Below are 21369 nucleotides of genomic sequence, written 5' to 3' on the forward strand. Positions count from 1 at the left end.
ATGACTGTAAATGAAGGTTATTGATATCAATACTAAAGTAGGAATAAAAGCAGCTAAAAAGTAGGGATGTGCACCGGCGACTTTTGAGGTTTCGTGTTTTGTGTCTTGGATCCGGATTTTCGCGATGTTTTGGGTTCGGATTTGTTTCGCAAAACACCTACCGAAAGGTTTTGGTTCGGATTTAAGGTTTTGGATTTGGATTTTTTTTGAAAAAAAACTAAAAAGTGTAAAAATTAAGTTTTTGGGCTTATTTTCACTCCTACGCTATTATTAACCTCAATAACATTCAATAACAATCATTTCCACTAATTTAAAGGCTATTCTGAACACCTAACACCTCACAATATTTTTTTTTTTTTAGTACAAAATGTTGCAACGAGGTATTTTTCTGGACTGCGTAGAGGAGTGTTCCCCACAATATAATTCAAGACCCATCAACTGGTCTGAATTACACCCAAAAATAGTATCTGGACTGCGTAGAGGACTGGACACTGGCCACCACAATATAATATATAGAAAACCTTCAACAGGTCTGCATTACACCCAAAAATAGTATCTGGACTGCGTAGAGTAGTGGGCACTGGGCAGCACAATAAAAAATATATAGAAAACCTTCAACAGGTCTGCATTACACCCAAAAATAGTATCTGGACTGCGTAGAGTAGTGGGCACTGGGCACCACAATAGAAAATATATAGAAAACCTTCAACAGGTCTGAATTACACCCAAAAATAGTATCTGGACTGCGTAGAGTCGTGGGCACTGGGCACCACAATAAAAATTATATAGAAAACCTTCAACAGGTCTGAATTACACCCAAAAATAGTATCTGGACTGCGTAGAGAACTGGCCACTGGCCACCACAATATAATATATAGAAAACCTTCAACAGGTCTGCATTACACCCAAAAATAGTATCTGGACTGCGTAGAGGACTGTCCACTGGCCACCACAATATAATATATAGAAAACCTTCAACAGGTCTGCATTACACTGCACATACGGCTGCTCCTCCATCCTCTCCATCATATACATGTTGGAGTTTCAGCGTGTCAAAACCTCTTGTTTTTGATAATGACAGTGCATTTTGAATATTTTTCGATTTGCCCCACAACACTGAATGTACTTTATCTATGATACGCATCTATCTTTCTTGACTGCGTAGTGTGGTGGCCCCGGTACACAATTTGGTACCGAGGCCACAATATAATTAAAAAACCCTCCACGGGTCAGAATTCCACCAAAAAAGGGATCATTTCAGCGACAGGGCCTACCAAACAACTTTGGCTGAAATGATTGGTTTGTTTGGGCCCCCATACCAATAAAACAATTCATCTCTCCCTGTACAAACTAAACAGGCTCTACTGAGGAAAGATGTCGTCCTCATCCTCAACCTCTGATTCCTCTCCCCCTACAGTGTGTACTTCCTTCCCCTCATACATTATCAATTCGTCCCCGCTGGACTCCACAACCACAGGTCCCTCTGTACTGTCTGGAGGGCAGTGCTGTACTTCATTGAGGAATTGATTATTCATTTTTATAAACATCATTTTTTCAACGTTGTGAGGAAGCAACCTCCTTCGCCGCTCACTGACCAGGTTCCCAGCTGCACTAAAAACTCTTTCCGAGTACACACTGGAGGGGGGACAACTCAGTTAAAAAATAGAGCCAGTTTGTACAGGGGCTTCCAAACTGCCTTTTGGAGTTCTACCACGTCACTACCTCTAGTTAGTTTAGATTGCAAGGCTTGTAAATATAAATACTTTGAAGATAAAAAAAGCAGGCTGCACAGACTGTGGAGCTAGAAAGTGTAATTAAATGGACCACGTTACTTTGGTGGCTATCTATGCCCCCCCGCCCTACACTTGTAGTTGAATATAAATAAAGCAGCCTGCATAAACTGTAGAACTAGAAATTCAAATATACAAAGAAATGGACAAAGGCAGTTTGGTATCTGTCTGCATCAGATCCCCTCTCCACTAGGAGTAAAACAGAAAACTATTCAGCTGTTATATAATCTAGAATATTAATAGAAATTGAGAAAGGCAATTTGGTATCTGTCTGCATCATAATCATCAACATCCTCCTCAGCGCCAGCTTCATCAATATCCTCCTCCAGGTGTACAACATTCACACCTTCATTAGCCAAATCTGTAACTGGACTGTGGGTGATCCTTCCAGCATATGCAGAGGGCGTGCTGCAAATGCTGGATGGAGTCACCTCTTCCCGTACAGTGATGGGAAGGTCAGGGTTCACAACCACCAAGACCCTTGGACTCGCCCTGGGGATTTGTGATGTCATCTGTTTAGAAGGCAGAGTTCTTTGCTGTTTTGTTGTTGTTGCTGACAGCATAACTCTCTTAAATTTTTTGTTAAATGAACACGGGCCAGGGCCTAAGCCGTTCCTTGCCACTACGTGTCGTAAATGGCATATTGCCAACTTTACGTTTCTCCTCAGCTGATTTTAAGTTTCTCTTTTTGCTATTTTTTGAGAACTTGGGCTTTTTGGATTTTACATGCCCTGTACTAGGAGATTGGGCATCGGGCTTGCCAGACGACGTTGATGGCATTTCATCGTCTATGTCATGACTAGTGGCAGCAGCTTCAGTATTAGGAGGAAGTGGGTCTTGATCTTTCCCTACTTTATCCTCCAAATTTTTGTTTTTCATTATATGTAGCACAAGAGAGCGTACCCCTAAGCCACACACACTCGGCAAAGCCTTTAAAAATTATATGCGGCACAGGAGAGTAGCACTGGACTTATACTGCTGAATCAGTGAACTTTGTAATAGCAGTACCACTGGACTTATACTGCTGAATCAGTGAACTTGGTAATATTGCAGTACCAATGGGCTTATACTGCAGGATTGGTTTTGCAAATTTTGTTGTAATTAATTTTTTTTAAAAAAAATTTTTATAACTTTTTTTAAATTTTTTAAACACTTGGGAATAATGGAGAAATAACTATGCCCTTAGAAGCACAGAGCACAGGACACAGCACCACTGGACTGAACAGGACACAGCACAGGACCCAGCAGCACCACTGAACTCAAAATTGACAGAGCACAGCACACAACACCACTGGACTGATACTGCAGAATGTGTGAACTTTGTAATATTGCAGTACCACTGGACTTTTACTGCTGAATGTGTGAACTTGGTAATATTGCTGTACCAATGGTCTTATACTGCTGGATTGTTTTTGCAAATTTGGTTATAATTTTTTTTTTTTATAACTTTTTTTTCATTTTTTAAAAACTTGGGAATAATGGGGAAATAACTATGCCCTTAGAAGCACAGAGCACAGGACACAGCACCACTGGACTGAACAGGACACAGCACAGGACCCAGCAGCACTACTGAACTCAGCAGGACAGAGCACAGGACACAGCACCACTGAACTGATACTGCAGAATGTGTGAACTTTGTAATATTGCAGTACCACTGGACTTTTACTGCCGAATGTGTGAACTTGGTAATATTGCAGTACCAATGGGCTTATACTGCAGGATTTGTTGTGCAAATTTTGTTGTAATTAAAAAAAAAAAAAATTAGTTTTTTGTATTTTTTTAAATAACTTTTTTTTATTTTTTTAAACACTTGGGAATATTAGGGAAATAACTATGCCCTTAGAGAAGCACAGAGCACAGGACACAGCACCACTGGACTCAACAGGACACAGCACAGGACCCAGCAGCACCACTGAACTCAGAAGGACAGAGCACAGGACACAGCACCACTGGACTGAGCACAGCACAGCACAGCACAGCACAGCACAGCACTGAACAGCACGAGATATAGCAGGACAGAGGACCACCTAACACACCCTCCCTCTACCCTGATCAATGCCCGAGTGAAGATGGCGGCGACTAGCGGGGAATTTATAGGATCCGAGTATCGCGAGATCCGACAACGGGATTATGAGTCATAGCCTCGGTTTCAGATTTGAATTTGGCACCAATACCCGGATCTGTCTCGGATCCGACTCGGATCGGCAACGTTCGGGTGGGCTCGGATTTCAGAAATCCGAGTGCGCTCATCTCTACTAAAAAGTACATGATTTTACCTGTTTTTCACAATTTTTAATGAAATGCAAAACCAAAATACATGAGGTTTTTTGGCCAAAACTAAAACATGAAGGTGGCTTTAGAACCAAACCCAAAGCACAGGGGTCTGTGTACATCTCTAGTTAGAATACTAAGGGCCTGAGTTAGAGATTGACCTAAATTCATCCACTTTCTGCTTGCATCATGTCTATCCAGCAGCTGATTGGAAATCCTTGTTCAGCTGGTGGTGGATTGCCCCCGACCCCACCCCCCCCCCATCTCGCCCCGCATCCACCACTGATGGATAGGCTGCCCCACTGCATCTGCTGTCCTATTGCCCCAGTGGCATCTGCTGCTCAGGTAACCTAAAGGCAGCTAAGGTCCAGTAGCACAAGGAATAGGGAACCAGGGGGCAAGCAAGGGCACAAGTCCAAATGATTTTGTTTCTTTTCACGTGTTTTTGTGTGTCACTATTTTTGCCTGTTTGTTCCACTCAATACATAATTTAAAAAGAAAACATGGTTTCCTTCGTTAGTTGTCAAAAGGTACTTATATGTAAAGTAAGATGAATTCACAAATGCCTTGAAGGCCGAATACTCTTGTGAATTTGAAGGATTAGAAACAACGTCATCTTCCTCCTGGCCAGCAACCTTTGCCTCTTCCAACTATGGATGGCAATATTGTGAAACAAATTCCCTTATGCATTGTAGATTTTGGGGTCTACACACTATAGTCAAACATACTTCCATCGAACAAAGCTTGGTCCATCAAAATATGTAAACTTTTTAATGTGGTGTGTAAATAATTTAAAAAGCAGTATAAAAAAGCTTGAAATGTCATTTTTGAAATATGCCAAAAAAAATAAAAAATCATCGTGTATACAAACATATGTAAACTGCATCACATAGGCAACAGTCCTAACATTTTAAAACATAAAACCGCATTGTCCTATCTCTACAATTATGTCTCACACTGAACAACATTTTCAGTAGGACAATTTAAAGCATTATCACATGCTAACATATGTCATGCATTTGAAACAAAATAGTTTTGTTGCTACTGAGACACACATGTGAAAGGTTCACTGTGAGGAAACCACCGCTAGCTGGGATGGTGTTTACCCTTAGTGGGATTCAACTCACTCGGGTAGACCAGAATATATAACAAATAAGGCTTTATTACAACAGCACAACACCATAAGACGTTCACAAGACACAGAGTGAATGGTAACGTGTACCCTCCAGCAGCTTCTTGCAGTCAGCACTCCAAAGTAATAATCTCAGTCACTTTCAGAATTGCATTGTCCCTCAGTATTACCACTACCATTTAGCTAGACAGTTACCATGTTACCCAGCCTAGGATACTGGCACACAGACCCTGTCCTGGTAGGGTTTCCTCCAGCGGCACAGCAATGTCTGCCCATAGTCCTTTTTGCTGATGTCTTGTACACCAGGATCCTCCAAGCTAGAATAGCTCTATTGGCATTCTGCTCTCCTTATATTCATGGATGTATACACAGGTAGTAGGGTCAAATATCTCAATCCTCCCCTAGGAGGGCAGGATTGAGACATTTGACCCTACTCCCTGTGTATACATCCAAGAGGGGATTCAGCAGGGGTCTATCAGTGGACACTTTAGCTTAGACATACCGTCTCTGCTACCTTGATTATGCAATGGTTTGGCTTGACTGAATTAGTTATTTGGCTGGATACAAATAACTATGGTAACAATATTACATCAGGAAATAACATGACACTTCACGCTTGTATGACACATAAAGACATTTGACGCATTAGGCCTGAGTCATTAAGGAAAGTAAAGCAAAAAAAACAGAGTAAATTTGCACCATGACAAAACCATGTTGCATGGGAGGGGGAGGTAATTTTTGTGGGGACAGTTAGGGTAGGGCATGTTGTAGATCAGCTTTAAATTTCAGTGTAAAAATAAAGTATTTGTGTGCTACATGAAAAGGCAGACAGTATTTTCCTAACATGCAAAATAATAAACTAATTTGCACCCCTTGCATTGTAATATGGTTTGTCCAGGATCAAATTTACTTATTTTTGTGCCTTCCTCTCCTTAATGACTCAGGGCCATTGTATCTGCAGCATTTCACAATCTAAGTTTGAGATACATTTTGATACAATAATATTTATATTGATACATATTAATACATTTCCCAATGCTATTTCAGCCAGCATAATACTGTAAAGCCATCTGACCTAATGACCAGGTCTCAGATTACCTGTTGACCTAGATAAATAATTTGGGCTAACAGTTAAGCTAGGTACACACTACAGGGTTTTTGTCCAATAATCGGCTCAACCAGCTGACATACGACTGCTCGTTCAAAAGTCCGGTCACTGTGTGTAGTGACACGATGGTCAAAAGTCTGCCCAAATGGATGATTGTCGCCTCATTTGATTGGTCGTACCGTTAAATATTTACGTTCCAATTTAGTTTCCGTTGTGTAGTGTGTATAAACTTCTGACCGATCCACGACAAATTGCAATCATTGCTCACGACAACATGGCTGTAAAAAGTCGCTAAAGGGACGTCCGCTCTTCCCTTTATCTTCTAAAACAAGGCTAGTGTGTATGCAGTCCATGGACCGAGCGATCGGACCATAGATTGCATGTAAAATCGATCGGCATAAAAAGTTGGTGGAAAATTCTGTAGTGTCTACCCAGCTTTAGTTATGTTAACAGTCACACAGACATTGTTCTGATTACAAATCAAATCTAAGCCCCAATTCATAACAATGGACATTTCAGACAAATGGTAATTACCTTAGCCAACGCAAGCAAAATGACTTCTGCTGTCCTGTTATTTTCACACAATATAGCAATTTTCGTTATATTTCTAATACATACAGTATTGCAGGTAATAGCAAGGACAAAATGTACCTAATGACATGAAATAATAATACACATAATACAACAATGATCTGGTGTACATACTGTATACTGGCCCAAGGATTAAAAAGTGCATTAAACTGTGAGAAACGGGTGATGAATAAAAAGCCCTCAGTCCAGTGTGATCCCATTTTATAACATTCACCTACCTGTGTTAAGTAAGCAGTCAGCAGTTTCTTTTGTTTTACTTTTATTTTGAATCAAAATGACACAACGGAGTCCACCTGCCATGATGTTATAATGTTATAATGTTATTTGCTCATATGTATAGAGCCTGTGCCATAATGCTGCCTGACCCGCCTGCTGAACTTAGACTAGCCTCAGAGCTGTTTACAGCCGCTGGACTTGCCAGCTCTGCAGGAGCTGACAGGTACCTGCAGCATCCTGTGTAATAGAGCACAGCAGCCCTGCACCCGAATTCCACAGGGCACGTATCTTGATATCCATGCCTTGCTGAATTTGGGAGTACGCAAAGCCTAAATACATGCGTATAATACTGAACGCGGGTTGCACTCAGAATGCGTACCTTGTTGAATCAGGCCCAATTAGTTTATATCTCTGTGTTCTTATGAATTCACATGTCAGACTAGGTTGGTTTTAGAATGCTACATAGCTGAAACAGAGGAGATCATTTGCTTTATGATAGCTATGATTAAAGTAAATTGTGAGAGATTAGTTTAGATAAAGAGAGACCCCAACCACACCAAACAGTATAATGAATTGACTATTGTCCCAGCTCTATCCATGGACTATAAATTCTGTAAAAATGTTGAAATTTACATAACAATTTGAAATGGCCATTCTTTGAAATTATTAAACAAAATAATTTCAGCACAAAATTCACAGAGGCGCTGAAATTGGCCCCTCTGTGAAATTGAGAAATTTGTTTGCTCATCTCTAATAAGGAGTGTTCCCAGCAACATAATGATTTTAATTAACTTATATTGTGTGTTTTACTCAAAATGCTCATAGCCATAGTCCACATGGGTGTTGTTTTTCTCCATTTGGGCTCTGAATGATTGGGAAAGAAGAAAAGAAGATTTTATTTTACGTTTAATAAAGTGAGGAATGCGGGTCTTGTGAGATCAATGTATATGTGTTTTTTTTCCTCTTTTGGTAGAGCAGACAAATGTAATAGGGAGTTTTAACTTCGATGGATCCAATCAGCTGGTATTTTTAGGGTTCCAGACCAGCGGTGCCCAGCAAAGGACTGATTTTCACTTTAGCAATGGGTCTCCATGTTTCTGCTCACACAGCCGGTTTATTTATTTTTATAACACAACACTGTACATGTGCAATGGGAAATCAAAAGAGGAACTTTTGCTTGTGATTGTATCCCCAAATCTTCACTCCTCTACGAAACTTTGCCACTATTTCCTTCATATCTGTCCATTGTCCATTATACATGGACCACTGAGGTGGCAAAGTTCATATTACAGCCCAGGAAGCTGAGGGGGTGCATGTTGTTGTTTGCATCGACTCAATGGGGACCAGCTCTTCCCTGGTTTGCACTATAGGAAGGGGACTAACCTTTGGGATCTCCCTGTTATAGTGTATGCTATCCCAGGCTGTCTAAGGCTTATGGCAAGTTGAGGAATATTATAGAGTACACTGTGTATGGGAATGGATTTATCGTGGCAGAACAAAAATGATTGGAGAATTACAGGCAGAACTAAGGTTATAGGGGGAATTCCATGCAGAACACGTAATGCCAAATTCCACCAGCGGCACACAGATAAGATGGATGAGATAGAAAGAAATTGCGTATTGTGGTTTCTTTCCTTTAAACTTTTTAGAACTTGCTTAGTACCAGTTACTGAATACCAGGAAAGAAGGATTAATCAGTTTGTGCAGTGATGGACTATTAATTCCAGGTGAGGGTAGTGTATGTGGTTGGTCATTCTTTTTAGACAAGTTTTAAGTGATTGTTCTGTAAATGACAACACCTCCCCAAGAATTTCCATGGTCTCCTAACACTTCCTTTGGTGATGAGATACTGAAAGAAAAAAGAACATACATCTAAATCAGTGCTGTGAATGTACTTAAAATAAATGTACAGCAGCATATCACCGATATGTACAAAATGAATAAGAAATATAATAGCCTAATAAATAAATCTAATTTATACAGCTAGTATCCATGTTATGAACATGTCTATCTAATAGTCAAACCGTTCTACAGTGCTTATTCATAAGACCGTTTCAGACACTGATATTGAGTTTAGCCTCATGTAGTTAGACAGAATTTCCTTCTAAAGCACAGGTGTAAATTGTGTTAAAAAACAAGACACATTTTAAACAGATATGTTGATTCTCAACTGTTTGTCGTCATTAGTAGCTTGCAATTTACACCAGTGGTGAAGCACTCACAAGTTTCCCGTCTGAGTCTCAGTCTACATAAGTCTCAATTGTGCCAACTCACCCATAATGTATTTGGCTACACTTACACACCTCCTCCTCCCATCTCTTTAATTGTAATGTGCCACAAGAGGTCACAAGCACAAGACCATAACTAGCACAAAGCATATTATACACAGCATATGACTTTATGTGTCCATCTCTTTATAACCTCCATCGAACAAACCAAGTGTTATGTGATAGGTATGGTTGTGTTTATGCATATGCTATGCATATAGAAAATGAAGGGTTTAATGTGGCAATTTTCATTTTTAAAAACACTAGAGTATACTTGTAATCTGCACACAGTGGAATCAACCACCTTATGTCTTGAATCAATATCCATAACATGTGGCCTACTGAATAACCACATAGCAGTGTCATCACTGATGTAGGAAGATCATGAAATCTCTCAGTGATCGGGTGAATACATTGATAAAACATAGAAGGATTGGAGGAACCAGACCCCATTGTTAGACCACACATATGTTCTTATATATCTTAAATGTAACCTAATATCTAATTGATTTTTGTTGGCTACAATTAGAATAAATTGTTTGTGATAGAAAAGATTTAGCTAAAATAGCTCCAAAATCTCATACTGTGTTGCAGAATAGCCTTAAAGGTCCTTATTGGTTTTATTTGTGTAGAGTTCCTGCTCTTTCTACTAAGGCCTATTGGTGTTTAGTTGTTTGACTACATTTTAGCTGGCACACTGATAGGAAAAAGGTTGTTGACCTCTGTTGTATAATACATACTTGATGCCATGCCCATCCAGTAGATGTTTATAAGGAGCGATCTCTGTCTCTAGGTGGTCTTCTGATCCATGAGGAGCCGGTAATCATAATTTAGCCTTTCTAAATCAGATAGATTTTGTGACAGCTGTGCTTCAATGTCATTGATCAGATCCTGTAATTGGGCAAGTTGTGAACCAAAGGTGTTCTCTGTCTCCATTAATGAGTACTCAAGAGCTGATTTCTAAAATGGTGGATAAATAATGTTATTTTGGCAGCCACATGATTATAGCACTCTAATGAATTTTACAATATTCATTTTCTTGTCTTTTACTGTATTTTATAAGTACAGATCAGTGAGCCTCCTGTGCTTCACTTGACATAACTATTTGTGGTCTTGTCCCAGTGTGGTTCTCACTAAAATTTCTAACAAATATTTTAGTATTGGTTAAGACAGGAAATAAATATGTAATAAGATGTTGTGATGAGTAAAAAATGTTTACAATGTAAATTGTTCAATATTTTGTTAGTTTTATTATTGCTTAAAGCAGAAAACAAATATTTACTAATATGCTTTGAGGAATAAAAATAATGTTTATCATGTAAGTTGTTCAATATTTTGTTCGTTTTCTAATTTTTGATCAAATTTGTCATTAAAAAAAGAAGTTTTAAATGAAAATGCAGAACAAATGTAATAGTTCCTTATGAATTAATTGCAATTTGTTTCCCAGTTTTTTTTTACAAAGATTTAAATCCTTTGTATTCAATTGTTTGCTTCATCTCTAGTTATCAGTTTGCAGATTCACTGTTTTACCCTGTGATTTACAGAACCAAATATAATGTCATTAGTCTTGCTTTTAGATCTTGCTACAGATAATTTACCATGCGTACTTAATATACCATGCGTACTCTAGCTTGTTGGCATAGGTGTGCACATAAAGAGAGACAGGTGTGCAGATTGGTGCTGCAGCAGCCGACTTCCATATCACGTGACCTCCTCTGCACAATACATGGAGGTCACAGTGTAACAGCTCATCCAATCAGGGGAGGAGAGAGTGTAATTTGCTCTCCCTCCTTCCTCTGTATTGACTCCAGCTATAAAGGTAAGTGAGGAGGTGTGAGCAGTCTGTGAGGGGCACCTGATGAAATCTGATGGGTCTGTGGATAATTCTGCAAGGGGCATCTGGTGAAGTCTGATGGGCAAATGGAGAGCTCTGACATGCATGTGAAGAGGTCTGAGGAGCTTGTTGTCCATTTATGACTTTATTATCCCTACTTCAGTGACTGTGGATGTTGTAGCAGCAGGACTATTATTAGCCCTTTGAATTCTCCGTCACCAGACACAGCAGAAGAATTGTTTGGACAGGTGAGAGCTATAATCACCACCCTCCATCCTAATGCAGTATGATTTAGCATTATGAATGCTCAAATCAAAATGTTCCTCTCTTGTACCTATAAACTATGCAATTGCCAACTCATACCAAATTCAGCTCACTCTGCAGCTCAATCGCCAGGACCTGCATGGAACTTTCAAGGTCAATGAGCTCATTACTAAAGGACTCGAGTTGCTCAGCTCCAGAAGACACCTCATGGTTGAGTTCTGAACTCTGCAAGGAGAAGAACATCCTGTAGTAATTATTCATTTTTATGACGTTATATTAAAAGTTTCAGCATAATACCTCATTAATACACATAATTAAATGGCTAATATATCTAAACAAGTTAACCCGTGCATGATACTAATGCATTCTAGTATTAGTATTAGTAGTATTAGTATTAGTATAAGTTTTTTGCTGACTTGTCAGTAGAGCGTGAGTAGTAATTTTTGGCGACTTGTTAGGAAGGCGTGAGTAGTAATAGTAGGTGTTTGCCAAGTTGTTAGGAAGGCGGGTAGCACAGTAATATACTACACATGTGTGTTCATGAGGTAAAATTACCTCACAAAAATGATTTTGAGCCCTCAACTCGTAAATTTAGCCTTTACTACCCCTCCCACGGGGGAAGGGGGTATGATGGAAGATAACTGACTTCACTATTCAAATTTTTTGGTCAAATAATGTCAGTATACCAAATTTCAGGTCATTTGGATGAGCCCTTTCTGAGAAAATAGTTTTTTCCACAGACACACACACACACTAACACACGCCGCTACACATGCAGGGGCGGATCTAGAAAATGTTTGTTCCCTGGGGGGATGTTAGGGCGGGGCAATTTAGGCCCCGCCCCTTTCCGACTTCTGAGGCTGCCGGGGGCTGCACAGTATGTGCAGGTCCGCTCGGCAGTGACAGGCAGGGACAGTGTGCTGCCCGACTGCTCTGATTGTGTTTAAAACACAATCAGAGCAGCCGGGCAGCACACTGTCACTGCCAAACGGACCTGCACATACTCTGCAGCCGTCGGCAGCAAACCCCTGCTAGGGGGGGGCGATTGCCCCGATCGCACCCCCCCTGGATCCGCCACTGTACACATGTGTGTTCATGAGGTAAAATTACCTCACAAAAATGAGTTTGACCCCTCAACTCGTTAATAATGTCAGTATACCAAATTTCAGGCCTTTTTGAGGGTTTTTTTCCACACACACACTAAGAATTTAGTAGGTCAGTTAACCCGTGCATGATACTCATGCATTCTAGTCAAATCAAGCTACTTAAGGTGTTAAAAACTCCCCACTGTCACCCCCAGTAACCACCAACCACTCCCAACTGTCACTTCTCCTTCAAGAAATATATAGGTCAGTGTATAACTCTGCCCAGCAGGTGGCGCTGCAGCTTGGTTTTTTTTTTTCACACACGCCACTAGGCATTTATATAGTAGACAAGTTAACCCGTGCATGATACTCATGCATTTTTTTGTCAAATAATGTCAGTATACCAAATTTCAGGTCATTCGGATGAGCCCTTTCTGAGAAAATAGTTTTTTCCACAGACACACACACACTAACACACGCCGCTACACATGCAGGGGTGGATCTAGAAAATGTTAGTTCCCTGGGGGAATGTTAGGGTGGGGCTATTTAGGCCCCGCCCCCTTTCCGACTTCTGAGGCTGCCGGGGGCTGCACAGTATGTGCAGGTCCTCTCCGCAGTGACAGGCAGGGACAGTGTGCTGCCCGGCTGCTCTGATTGTGTTTAAAACACAATCAGAGCAGCCGGGCAGCACACTGTCACTGCCAAACGGACCTGCACATACTATGCATCCGTCGGCAGCAAACCCCTGCTAGGGGGGGGGCGATTGCCCCGATCGCACCCTCCTGGATCCGCCACTGTAAACATGTGTGTTCATGAGGTAAAATTACCTCACGAAAATGAGTTTGACCCCTCAACTCGTTAATAATGTCAGTATACCAAATTTCAGGCCTTTTTGAGGTTTTTTTTCCACACACACACACACACACTAAGAATTTAGTAGGTCAGTTAACCCGTGCATGATACTCATGCATTCTAGTCAAATCAAGCTACTCAAGGTGTTAAAAACTCCCCACTGTCACCCCCCGGCAACCACCAACCACTCCCAACTGTCACTTCTCCTTCAAGAAATATATAGGTCAGTGTATAACTCTGCCCAGCAGGTGGCGCTGCAGCTTGGTTTTTTTTTTTTCCACACACGCCAAAAGTCATTTATATAGTAGACAAATTAACCCGTGCATGATACTCATGCATTTTTTTGTCAAATAATGTCAGTATACCAAATTTCAGGTCATTCGGATGAGCCCTTTCTGAGAAAATAGTTTTTTCCACAGACACACACACACTAACACACGCCGCTACACATGCAGGGGCGGATCTAGAAAATGTTTGTTCCCTGGGGGATGTTAGGGTGGGGCGATTTAGGCCCCGCCCCTTTCCGACTTCTGAGGCTGCCGGGGGCTGCACAGTATGTGCAGGTCTGCTCAGCAGTGACAGGCAGGGACAGTGTGCTGCCCGGCTGCTCTGATTGTGTTTAAAACACAATCAGAGCAGCCGGGCAGCACACTGTCACTACCAAACGGACCTGCACATACTGTGCAGCCGTCGGCAGCAAACCCCTGCTAGGGGGGGGCGATTGCCCCGATCGCACCCCCCTGGATCCGCCACTGTACACATGTGTGTTCATGAGGTAAAATTACCTCACGAAAATGAGTTTGACCCCTCAACTCGTCAATAATGTCAGTATACCAAATTTCAGCCCTTTTTGAGGTTTTTTTTCCACACACACTAAGAATTTAGTAGGTCAGTTAACCCGTGCATGATACTCATGCATTCTAGTTAAATCAAGCTACTTAAGGTGTTAAAAACTCCCCACTGTCACCCCCGGCAACCACCAACCACTCCCAACTGTCACTTCTCCTTCAAGAAATATATAGGTCAGTGTATAACTCTGCCCAGCAGGTAGCGCTGCAGCTTGGGTTTTTTTTTCCACACACGCCACTAGACATTTATATAGTAGATAGTGGCCTGTCTAACATATTAGTTACAACATTTGTACATGGCCTGTAATCAGTTTGGTACTGGTCAACTGGCGAATTTGTCTTGTATTACTTTTGTTAATGAAGTTCTGGTTGAACAAAGGTGTTACAAATAGTTTTAAGGTAGTGTAAGTAGACTAATTCCTGAAATAAGATGTTGTTTTTTACCCTGCTAAGAAAGAAGTTCTCCACGTCCCTCAGATTCTTCTCCATCAGCTTCTCATATTGCTCTCTGATTTCAGACAGGGCTCTGCTCAGATCTACAAATGGAGCAGCATTCAGTTCCACATTGACTCTTTCACCCAGTTGTGATTTCAGAGAGTTCACCTTCTTTAATAACAGAATTAAGTGATATTGTCAGTGTTACATTGTTGTTAAACTACATAACCAAAACAATACAAAAGTATTTATACAATGCCAAAAAAGGTTTACTTAGATAAAGTTATATGTATCATACAGCACTCAACTTAAATCTAGTTTAAAGACATTTACTTGCAAACCAAATATATATCTTACTGTACCTCTTCCTGTCTTCTCTTAAGTCGGAAAAGTTCTTCTTGGATGCATTGAACTTGGATTTCTAAGTCTTGCTTTTGATTTTTAAACTTTCGCTGGGCAATGCGCAGACCAGCAACATCTGCATCAATGTTATTTCTTATGCTATGCTCCATTTCATACCTTAGCAGACATGAGAGATACAATTTATCTGTAAATTGTCACAGGGCTTTTTTTTAATCAGAAAATATATATTTAAATAGTGTAAACTTATGCATCTTAACTAGACATTCTACTTAACCCACGCAGGGGCTTCTACAGTGTCATGGAAATGAACATATATCAAATTAGTGAGTCAAACAAACCAAAGAAAATAATAATAATAATAATATTAATAATAAAAGTTCAGTATTTTTATATAAACATTTAAAAACGATTGTTGGGTATCTATTTAAAGGGAGTCTATTTCTCGTAGTTCCTCAGCTAAATATGGAGAAGTCCTCCATTTATACCAAATTGTATTGAGATTAGATTACGTCGAGTATACATAAATCTTTCGTGACCTACATTTTCTTTGACAATAGATATCCATTCATTCAATGTGGAACATTCCGGGGCCATCCATTTCCTGGCAACTATTATTTTCGCCAACATAAATAATGTGTTAATAAGTAGTTTATGTATCTTTTTCTGTAAATCTAGTCTAAGCAAACAGTCTAGGATTAAGGGATGAAATCCCCACTTAAAGCTGCATTACACAGTCCATAACCCTCTCCCAGAAGAATCACAAGGCTTACTCATTTCTCAAATCATCTGTAGCCAATTGGGCATTATCTATCAGCAACACAATCCGAGCATTCTCCATTGTGACTGAGGAGACCTGCAATGGATACAACAAAACAATTGCACTAACATCTCTTTGAGAGTAAGCTTATGACATGTATTGACATTTACTCACACTTGAATTAATGTGTTCTTATTGGGGTATTTTGCTTTTGGTTTTATGTTACCTGATTCTGGAGCTCCATGACGGTACTGAAATATTGGTAGGAGTCAGGCAATGTTCTAGTGGTATTGTTTGCATACCACTCACAGATCTTTGTCTCCAGCTGAGTATTCTTCTGTTCCAGAGAATGGACCTTATTCAGATAGGATGATAGTCGTTGGTTAAGATGTTGCAAGGCTTTCTTCTCATTGATGCTAAGCCGGACAGTATTTTTCGAGTCATGGTGCCCCCCAGAGACTGTTATGACTGTGCCATGACTGTGTGCACCATGTTCACTCCCATGTCCAGGATCAGAAGGAGAGTGTGTCGAAGAGGAGATTTTTGTGCATCCATGGGAACTGGGAGCTTTATAGCGAGCACCATGATGGGCTATAGAGGAAGTCTTCTGGTGGACTTTTTTGAAGCCTACTTCATTGTTTGAAGAGAGGTGACTGAAAAATTTAGGGTAATGACCTCCATGGCAGGATCCATTGATGGCTTTGGAAGATGAGTAGCTGATACTCATGATTCTTTCACAGCTTTGTGCAGATGGAACCTTGCAGTTGGTTTTGGTCCAACAAATAAAGTATGAATCTCCTCCGCTCTGCTCTGCTCTGCTCTGCACTTCATTTATATGAAGTAGAATTAATTGTATATGATTGTTGGTGTTTTGCATCTATTTGATTCATTAAGTTATTTTGAAGCTGCCTTAACTACGCATTAGTAATAGAGCTCGATTTAGGAGATTAGTAATGAAAATGGCTGAGTATTGGAGATTCTCAGTACTAAAAATATTAAACATCACAGGTGAATAATCACCACATGCCATTAAGATATTTTGAACTATGTGCAATAGTTGGAGAATTGCATGAAAGCATAATAATTACTATAAACTTTGAACTATTAAAATATAAATGAAATATGTCATTGTTTATTATGTGTAATTTCTAGGATTATTTGCTGATGTATGGGAAACTCTGATTGTCTTAAACGGGTGTGTGACTGGATCACTTATAAATAACTTATTTGTGGCTGGATCATGTAGAAATAATTTATTGTAGAAATGTATTATAATCAAAGGTGCAGGCACCAATGTATAATTTGAAATGCACTTATCGTGTTACAGTGGGATGTGTTTTATATGGAAGTGTCATTGTTTGGGTTTGTAACTTTTCTGGAGGAAGTCTTTTTGCAGACAGCAGGAAATGCTAAGTAAGTTCTATGGGAAATGATAAATACCTGTTTAGCCTGTATACCCAGCAGGGGGCCACTGCCTGGCTATCTGGCGTGGCTGCATTTCAGATAATGCAAGCATCAAGTTTGAGCACATAAGAGATTAGTGTAAGTATTGTTAGCTTTGCATTGCATGTAAATTCATGTTTGTGAAACATATATCATATATTGAAAGTAAAAATAACCCAGACTTCAAGGGGCTGGCTTACCCTGTGAGGCTGTGTCCAAACTGTATAAAAAGAGAGACCTTGTACACTGAAAGGTATCATGATTCTTGTTCCATCTGACCTGATCACTGGTACCTTCAATCAGTGTGACTGCAAATAAACATCAGTTGCTTCAAAGACCTGCTTGAAAACGTCTTCCATGCTGAAAATCCTGTGACCTACAGATTAGACCCAACTCTAATCGGTTCCCGGCTGTTTTTGAGGTTTGGACCCAGCTTCCTAGCACTACCGCTCTGCCTGCTACCTAGCAGCTATGGCCAGTGTGATAGGCCAGGGGAGATCCATCCACATCAACCCTGACCCATAGTAAGTGTTCAGGGGTATCAGCCCAGGGAGTACCCTAGCAGTGACAGTCAAGAGAAGAAACCTTGTACTGGATGCCGGTAAGGAGTCCAGTGGTGGAAGCATTTGTAAGCCCCTCCTACTGCTGTTAGAGAGCGCATTTGGGATAACAAAAGAGAACGGTGGCAAAGTAAGCCCAGCCATTTCCCTGCAACAACAGACAGGGTGGCATAGGCAGTCAATCTTGTCACAGATTTTCTGGTGGCAAGGGGTGGGATAACCCCAGGCGGCTTTTGTGCACCATTCAGGAGAGCCGATTTATTCAGGAGAGGAATAACTGAAGCCAGGAGAATGCACAGGATGTCTAAGTACAGTAAAATGTTCAAGGCGGACCTCGAGATACTGTACCAAACACAGAAGTTAGAAATTCCTTAAACAGCGACAAGGAGTGAAAGGAAAAAGGCGCTGAAGGCCTGGGGTGGACAGTACGGGTCAGCAGATGAGGAAGCTGACAGTGACCAGGAGGAGACAGTAACAACAAACCTAGCGGCACCTGCAGTAACAGCCCAGAACACAGCACCTGTTACCAGCGACAGTCACCTCCCACAGAGTGAACCAGTCTTGCAAGTTCAACAGCTTGATGAGGATCACTTTTCGGTACTAATGCAGCAGCTGGGGTACCTGGGAGAATAACTGACGTGGAGCGGTTGATTATCGCCCGTGCACAGTCATCTGCTGCACCCAGATTGGGCTCTCTTCACTTTACCAATTTGATGACACTATTGGAGATGTTGATGGACATTTGTAGGTGCTCAAAATTAAACCTCTATGACTTGTCCAAACAGGAGTGGGTAAAGTGTCTGGTTCCCATGCTACAAGGCCGTGGAAGCTTAATGCGGAGTGGCCCCAAAGATCTGTGTGGACTATGACATGGTAAAATTGGCCCTCCTTAAGCGCTATGTTATTGCCCCGGAGTTCTACCGGCAGAAGTTTGGCTAAAAGCACCCATATCAGCCATGAGGAATTTGTCAACCAGTTGAGACTGTTGGCAATAAGATGGGTTAATGTATCTTACATCAAGTCCTGGGAGGAATTAGTGGACTTAATTTGCAGAGAGCAATTTCACTGCTGCTGTGCTGCAGAGGTGAAGGAGTGGGTATTGGACCGTATCCCAGCAACCCTGGAAAAAGTGGTCCAGTTGGTGGACCAGTATGTGGCAGTGAGGCCACACTGGCAGAAGCGCCAGGTTAACAGACAACCACAGAGGACTGTACAATCAGGGGGACTCCCCTCTTCTACTCACCCCCAAAAGCAAGTACCTAACCCTTCGGGTACCATTCGCCAGCCACCACCCCATCCTGTCCCTGGGAATTATCAGAGAGCACCGGAGCCCAGGCTGGAGAAGAAGTGTTACAACTGCAGGAAAACTGGTCATTTAAGGATGGACTGTCCCACAGCCTCAGCACCCCAGACTTGCGCCCTTAATCCAAGTCCTGGAGCCCGGCTGACTTGCTTAACTGGCTAGGTAAGCCATTAGAGACTGTTTTCACCCCTGCCAGCCCAGTGGAGTTTAGCGTGTCTGAAGGTGACTCAGCTGAGAGATGCACCTGTGTGTCCAAAAGAACCCCCAGAAACATGTGGAGGAACCTGCAGCCGGTCCAAGTGTGACCCCTGCAGAGAGAAGGGCTGAGAGACTCAGGGGCATCCATAACTGTAGTGAGCCCCCATCTTATTGATCCTGCTGTAGTATTGCAGGGTTGCACTGCCAAAGTTACTATGGCAGATGGACTAGAGAAGAAAGTGCCTTTATCAAAGGTGTATCTGCACTGGGGAGATGGCCGAGAGTTGCGAGATGTTGCCGTTATGGATGGCCTTCCAACTGATGTGATCTTGGGCAACAATGTTGGGGGTAGAATTGTGATCGCATTTCTCAACTCTATTACCCGGAGCGAAGCTGCTAAACTACAGTCTTCAGGATCTACACTTGCACCACCCAGCCCAGAGGAAAAGACCACAACTGATAGACAACAGCAATCCCCAGCAACCACAGCTTCAGCCAGCCCAGAGGAAAAGACCACATCTGCTGTTTCTTCAGGGAAACAGCCAGCCCTTTGCCTCTGGAAAGACTACGTCCCACAACTACGACCTTGTACACTGAAAGGTATCATGATTCTTGTTCTATCTGACCTGATCACTGGTACCTTCAATCAGTGTCACTGCAAATAAACATCACTTGCTTCAAAGACCTGCTTGAAAACGTCTTCCATGCTGAAAATCCTGTGACCTACAGATTAGACCCAACTCTAATCCATTCCCGGCTGTTTCTGAGGTTTGGACCCAGCTTCCCAGCACCACCACTCTGTCTGCTACCTAGCAGCCAGTGTGATAGGCCAGGGGGATCCATCCACAGCAACCCTGATCCATTGTAAGCAGTCAGAGGTACCAGCGCAGGTGTACCAGCGAGGGAGTACCCTAGCAATGACATTTACCCAGAAGGAACCCAGCACTGGATGCTGGTAAGGAGTCCAGTGGTGGCAGCATTTGTAAGTCCCTTCTACTGTGGTTAGAGGGCACATTTGAATTAACAAAAGGGAATTTTGGTAAAGTTATCCCAGTCGGCTCCCAGTAACGACAGGGTGGCATAGGCGGTCCATCCTGTCACAGAGTATTATAAAGTCTATGTTTTAATAATGTTGTATACTTTTTAAAACAAGATAGCATCCTGTAATAAATGTTACAAAATAAAATATTAAGGTAATATTTTCTCATTGTTTTATTGCCTTGGATCAATGTGTGCAGGTCTACTATATTTTTACAAAAACTATACTTTGAATAGTTTAATAAAAGAAGGGCTGAATAGGTGCACTAATGCTATAATATAGTCATCGGTTCATTCACTTCCCTCCTGGCTGACTTGATAATACCCTTGGCTGTCTAGCTATCAATAGATCTATGAGGCACGGTAATCTAGCAAGTAATCTCCGTTTGTCTATATAAGGTGTATTGCTAGCTACCTAACATTAACTCCATCTATCTTTGGATCTAATAGGAGCAATGATGAGGATCTAAAATTTTAAATAGGTAAGTAGAGGCACCCAGCGAAACGCCTATCAATTCATTTTATATTTCGCTGATATGTCAGTAATAAAAGTTATGTTTTAAGTGATTTATACTCCTTCTATAATTTAGAGCATTAGTGCACCTATTCAGCCCTTCTTTTATTAAACTATTCAACTGCTTCTCAAAGAAATGGTAGCACCCCGTACAATCAATAAAATAATATTATGAGTAGAAATACGGGATATGCTCTATCACTAGTGCGACTAACTTAGGCCCCCCTTCCCCCGTTCTTATACCTATAGCTACATTGTATTCAAAAATTATACTTTGTAATATCTTTTTTTCTAGTCACTAACATAACCTCAGCTCACTTGAACTATAGACAACACTAATTAGGGATTACCCAGTTAGACTGGGACACACTACAGAATTTTCTTGACCAATGTGTTATCTACAACGATTGTACTTATGGCTGAAGTTCTTATTGGTCGGTGGATTTATGCATACACACTATACATATATACTATTTTTGTCCAACTAACCATCTGACCAG

The 21369-nt window shown here is 41.2% G+C and overlaps 1 protein-coding gene across 1 annotated transcript; it reads right to left on the reverse strand.

The window, feature by feature from the left end:
* Positions 1 to 10164: 10164 nt before the first annotated feature.
* Positions 10165 to 16540, reverse strand: LOC142095395 (keratin, type I cytoskeletal 19-like). Its single transcript, XM_075178345.1, has 6 exons — positions 16040 to 16540; positions 15827 to 15909; positions 15056 to 15212; positions 14703 to 14864; positions 11573 to 11698; positions 10165 to 10335 (listed from the first exon to the last, which is right to left on the reverse strand). Exons 1-6 carry the CDS (start codon positions 16538 to 16540, stop codon positions 10165 to 10167), a joined length of 1200 nt encoding a protein of 399 aa, XP_075034446.1.
* Between the last annotated feature and the right edge of the window lie 4829 nt (positions 16541 to 21369).

This window comes from Mixophyes fleayi, chromosome 6 (genome assembly GCF_038048845.1).
Source record: "Mixophyes fleayi isolate aMixFle1 chromosome 6, aMixFle1.hap1, whole genome shotgun sequence".
In the NCBI taxonomy this organism is placed as follows: Eukaryota; Metazoa; Chordata; class Amphibia; order Anura; family Limnodynastidae; genus Mixophyes; species Mixophyes fleayi.

Excerpts from the sequence above, each read along its gene's own strand:
- LOC142095395 (XM_075178345.1), bottom strand. The coding sequence starts at position 16,540 with ATGAGTATCAGCTACTCATCTTCCAAAGCCATCAATGGATCCTGCCAT. Across the intron at positions 15,213-15,826 it reads ACAGATGATTTGAGAAATGA|GTATGAAATGGAGCATAGCA; the intron begins GTAAGCCTTGTG and ends ATGTCTGCTAAG. Across the intron at positions 10,336-11,572 it reads TGCAGAGTGAGCTGAATTTG|AAATCAGCTCTTGAGTACTC; the intron begins GTATGAGTTGGC and ends CCACCATTTTAG.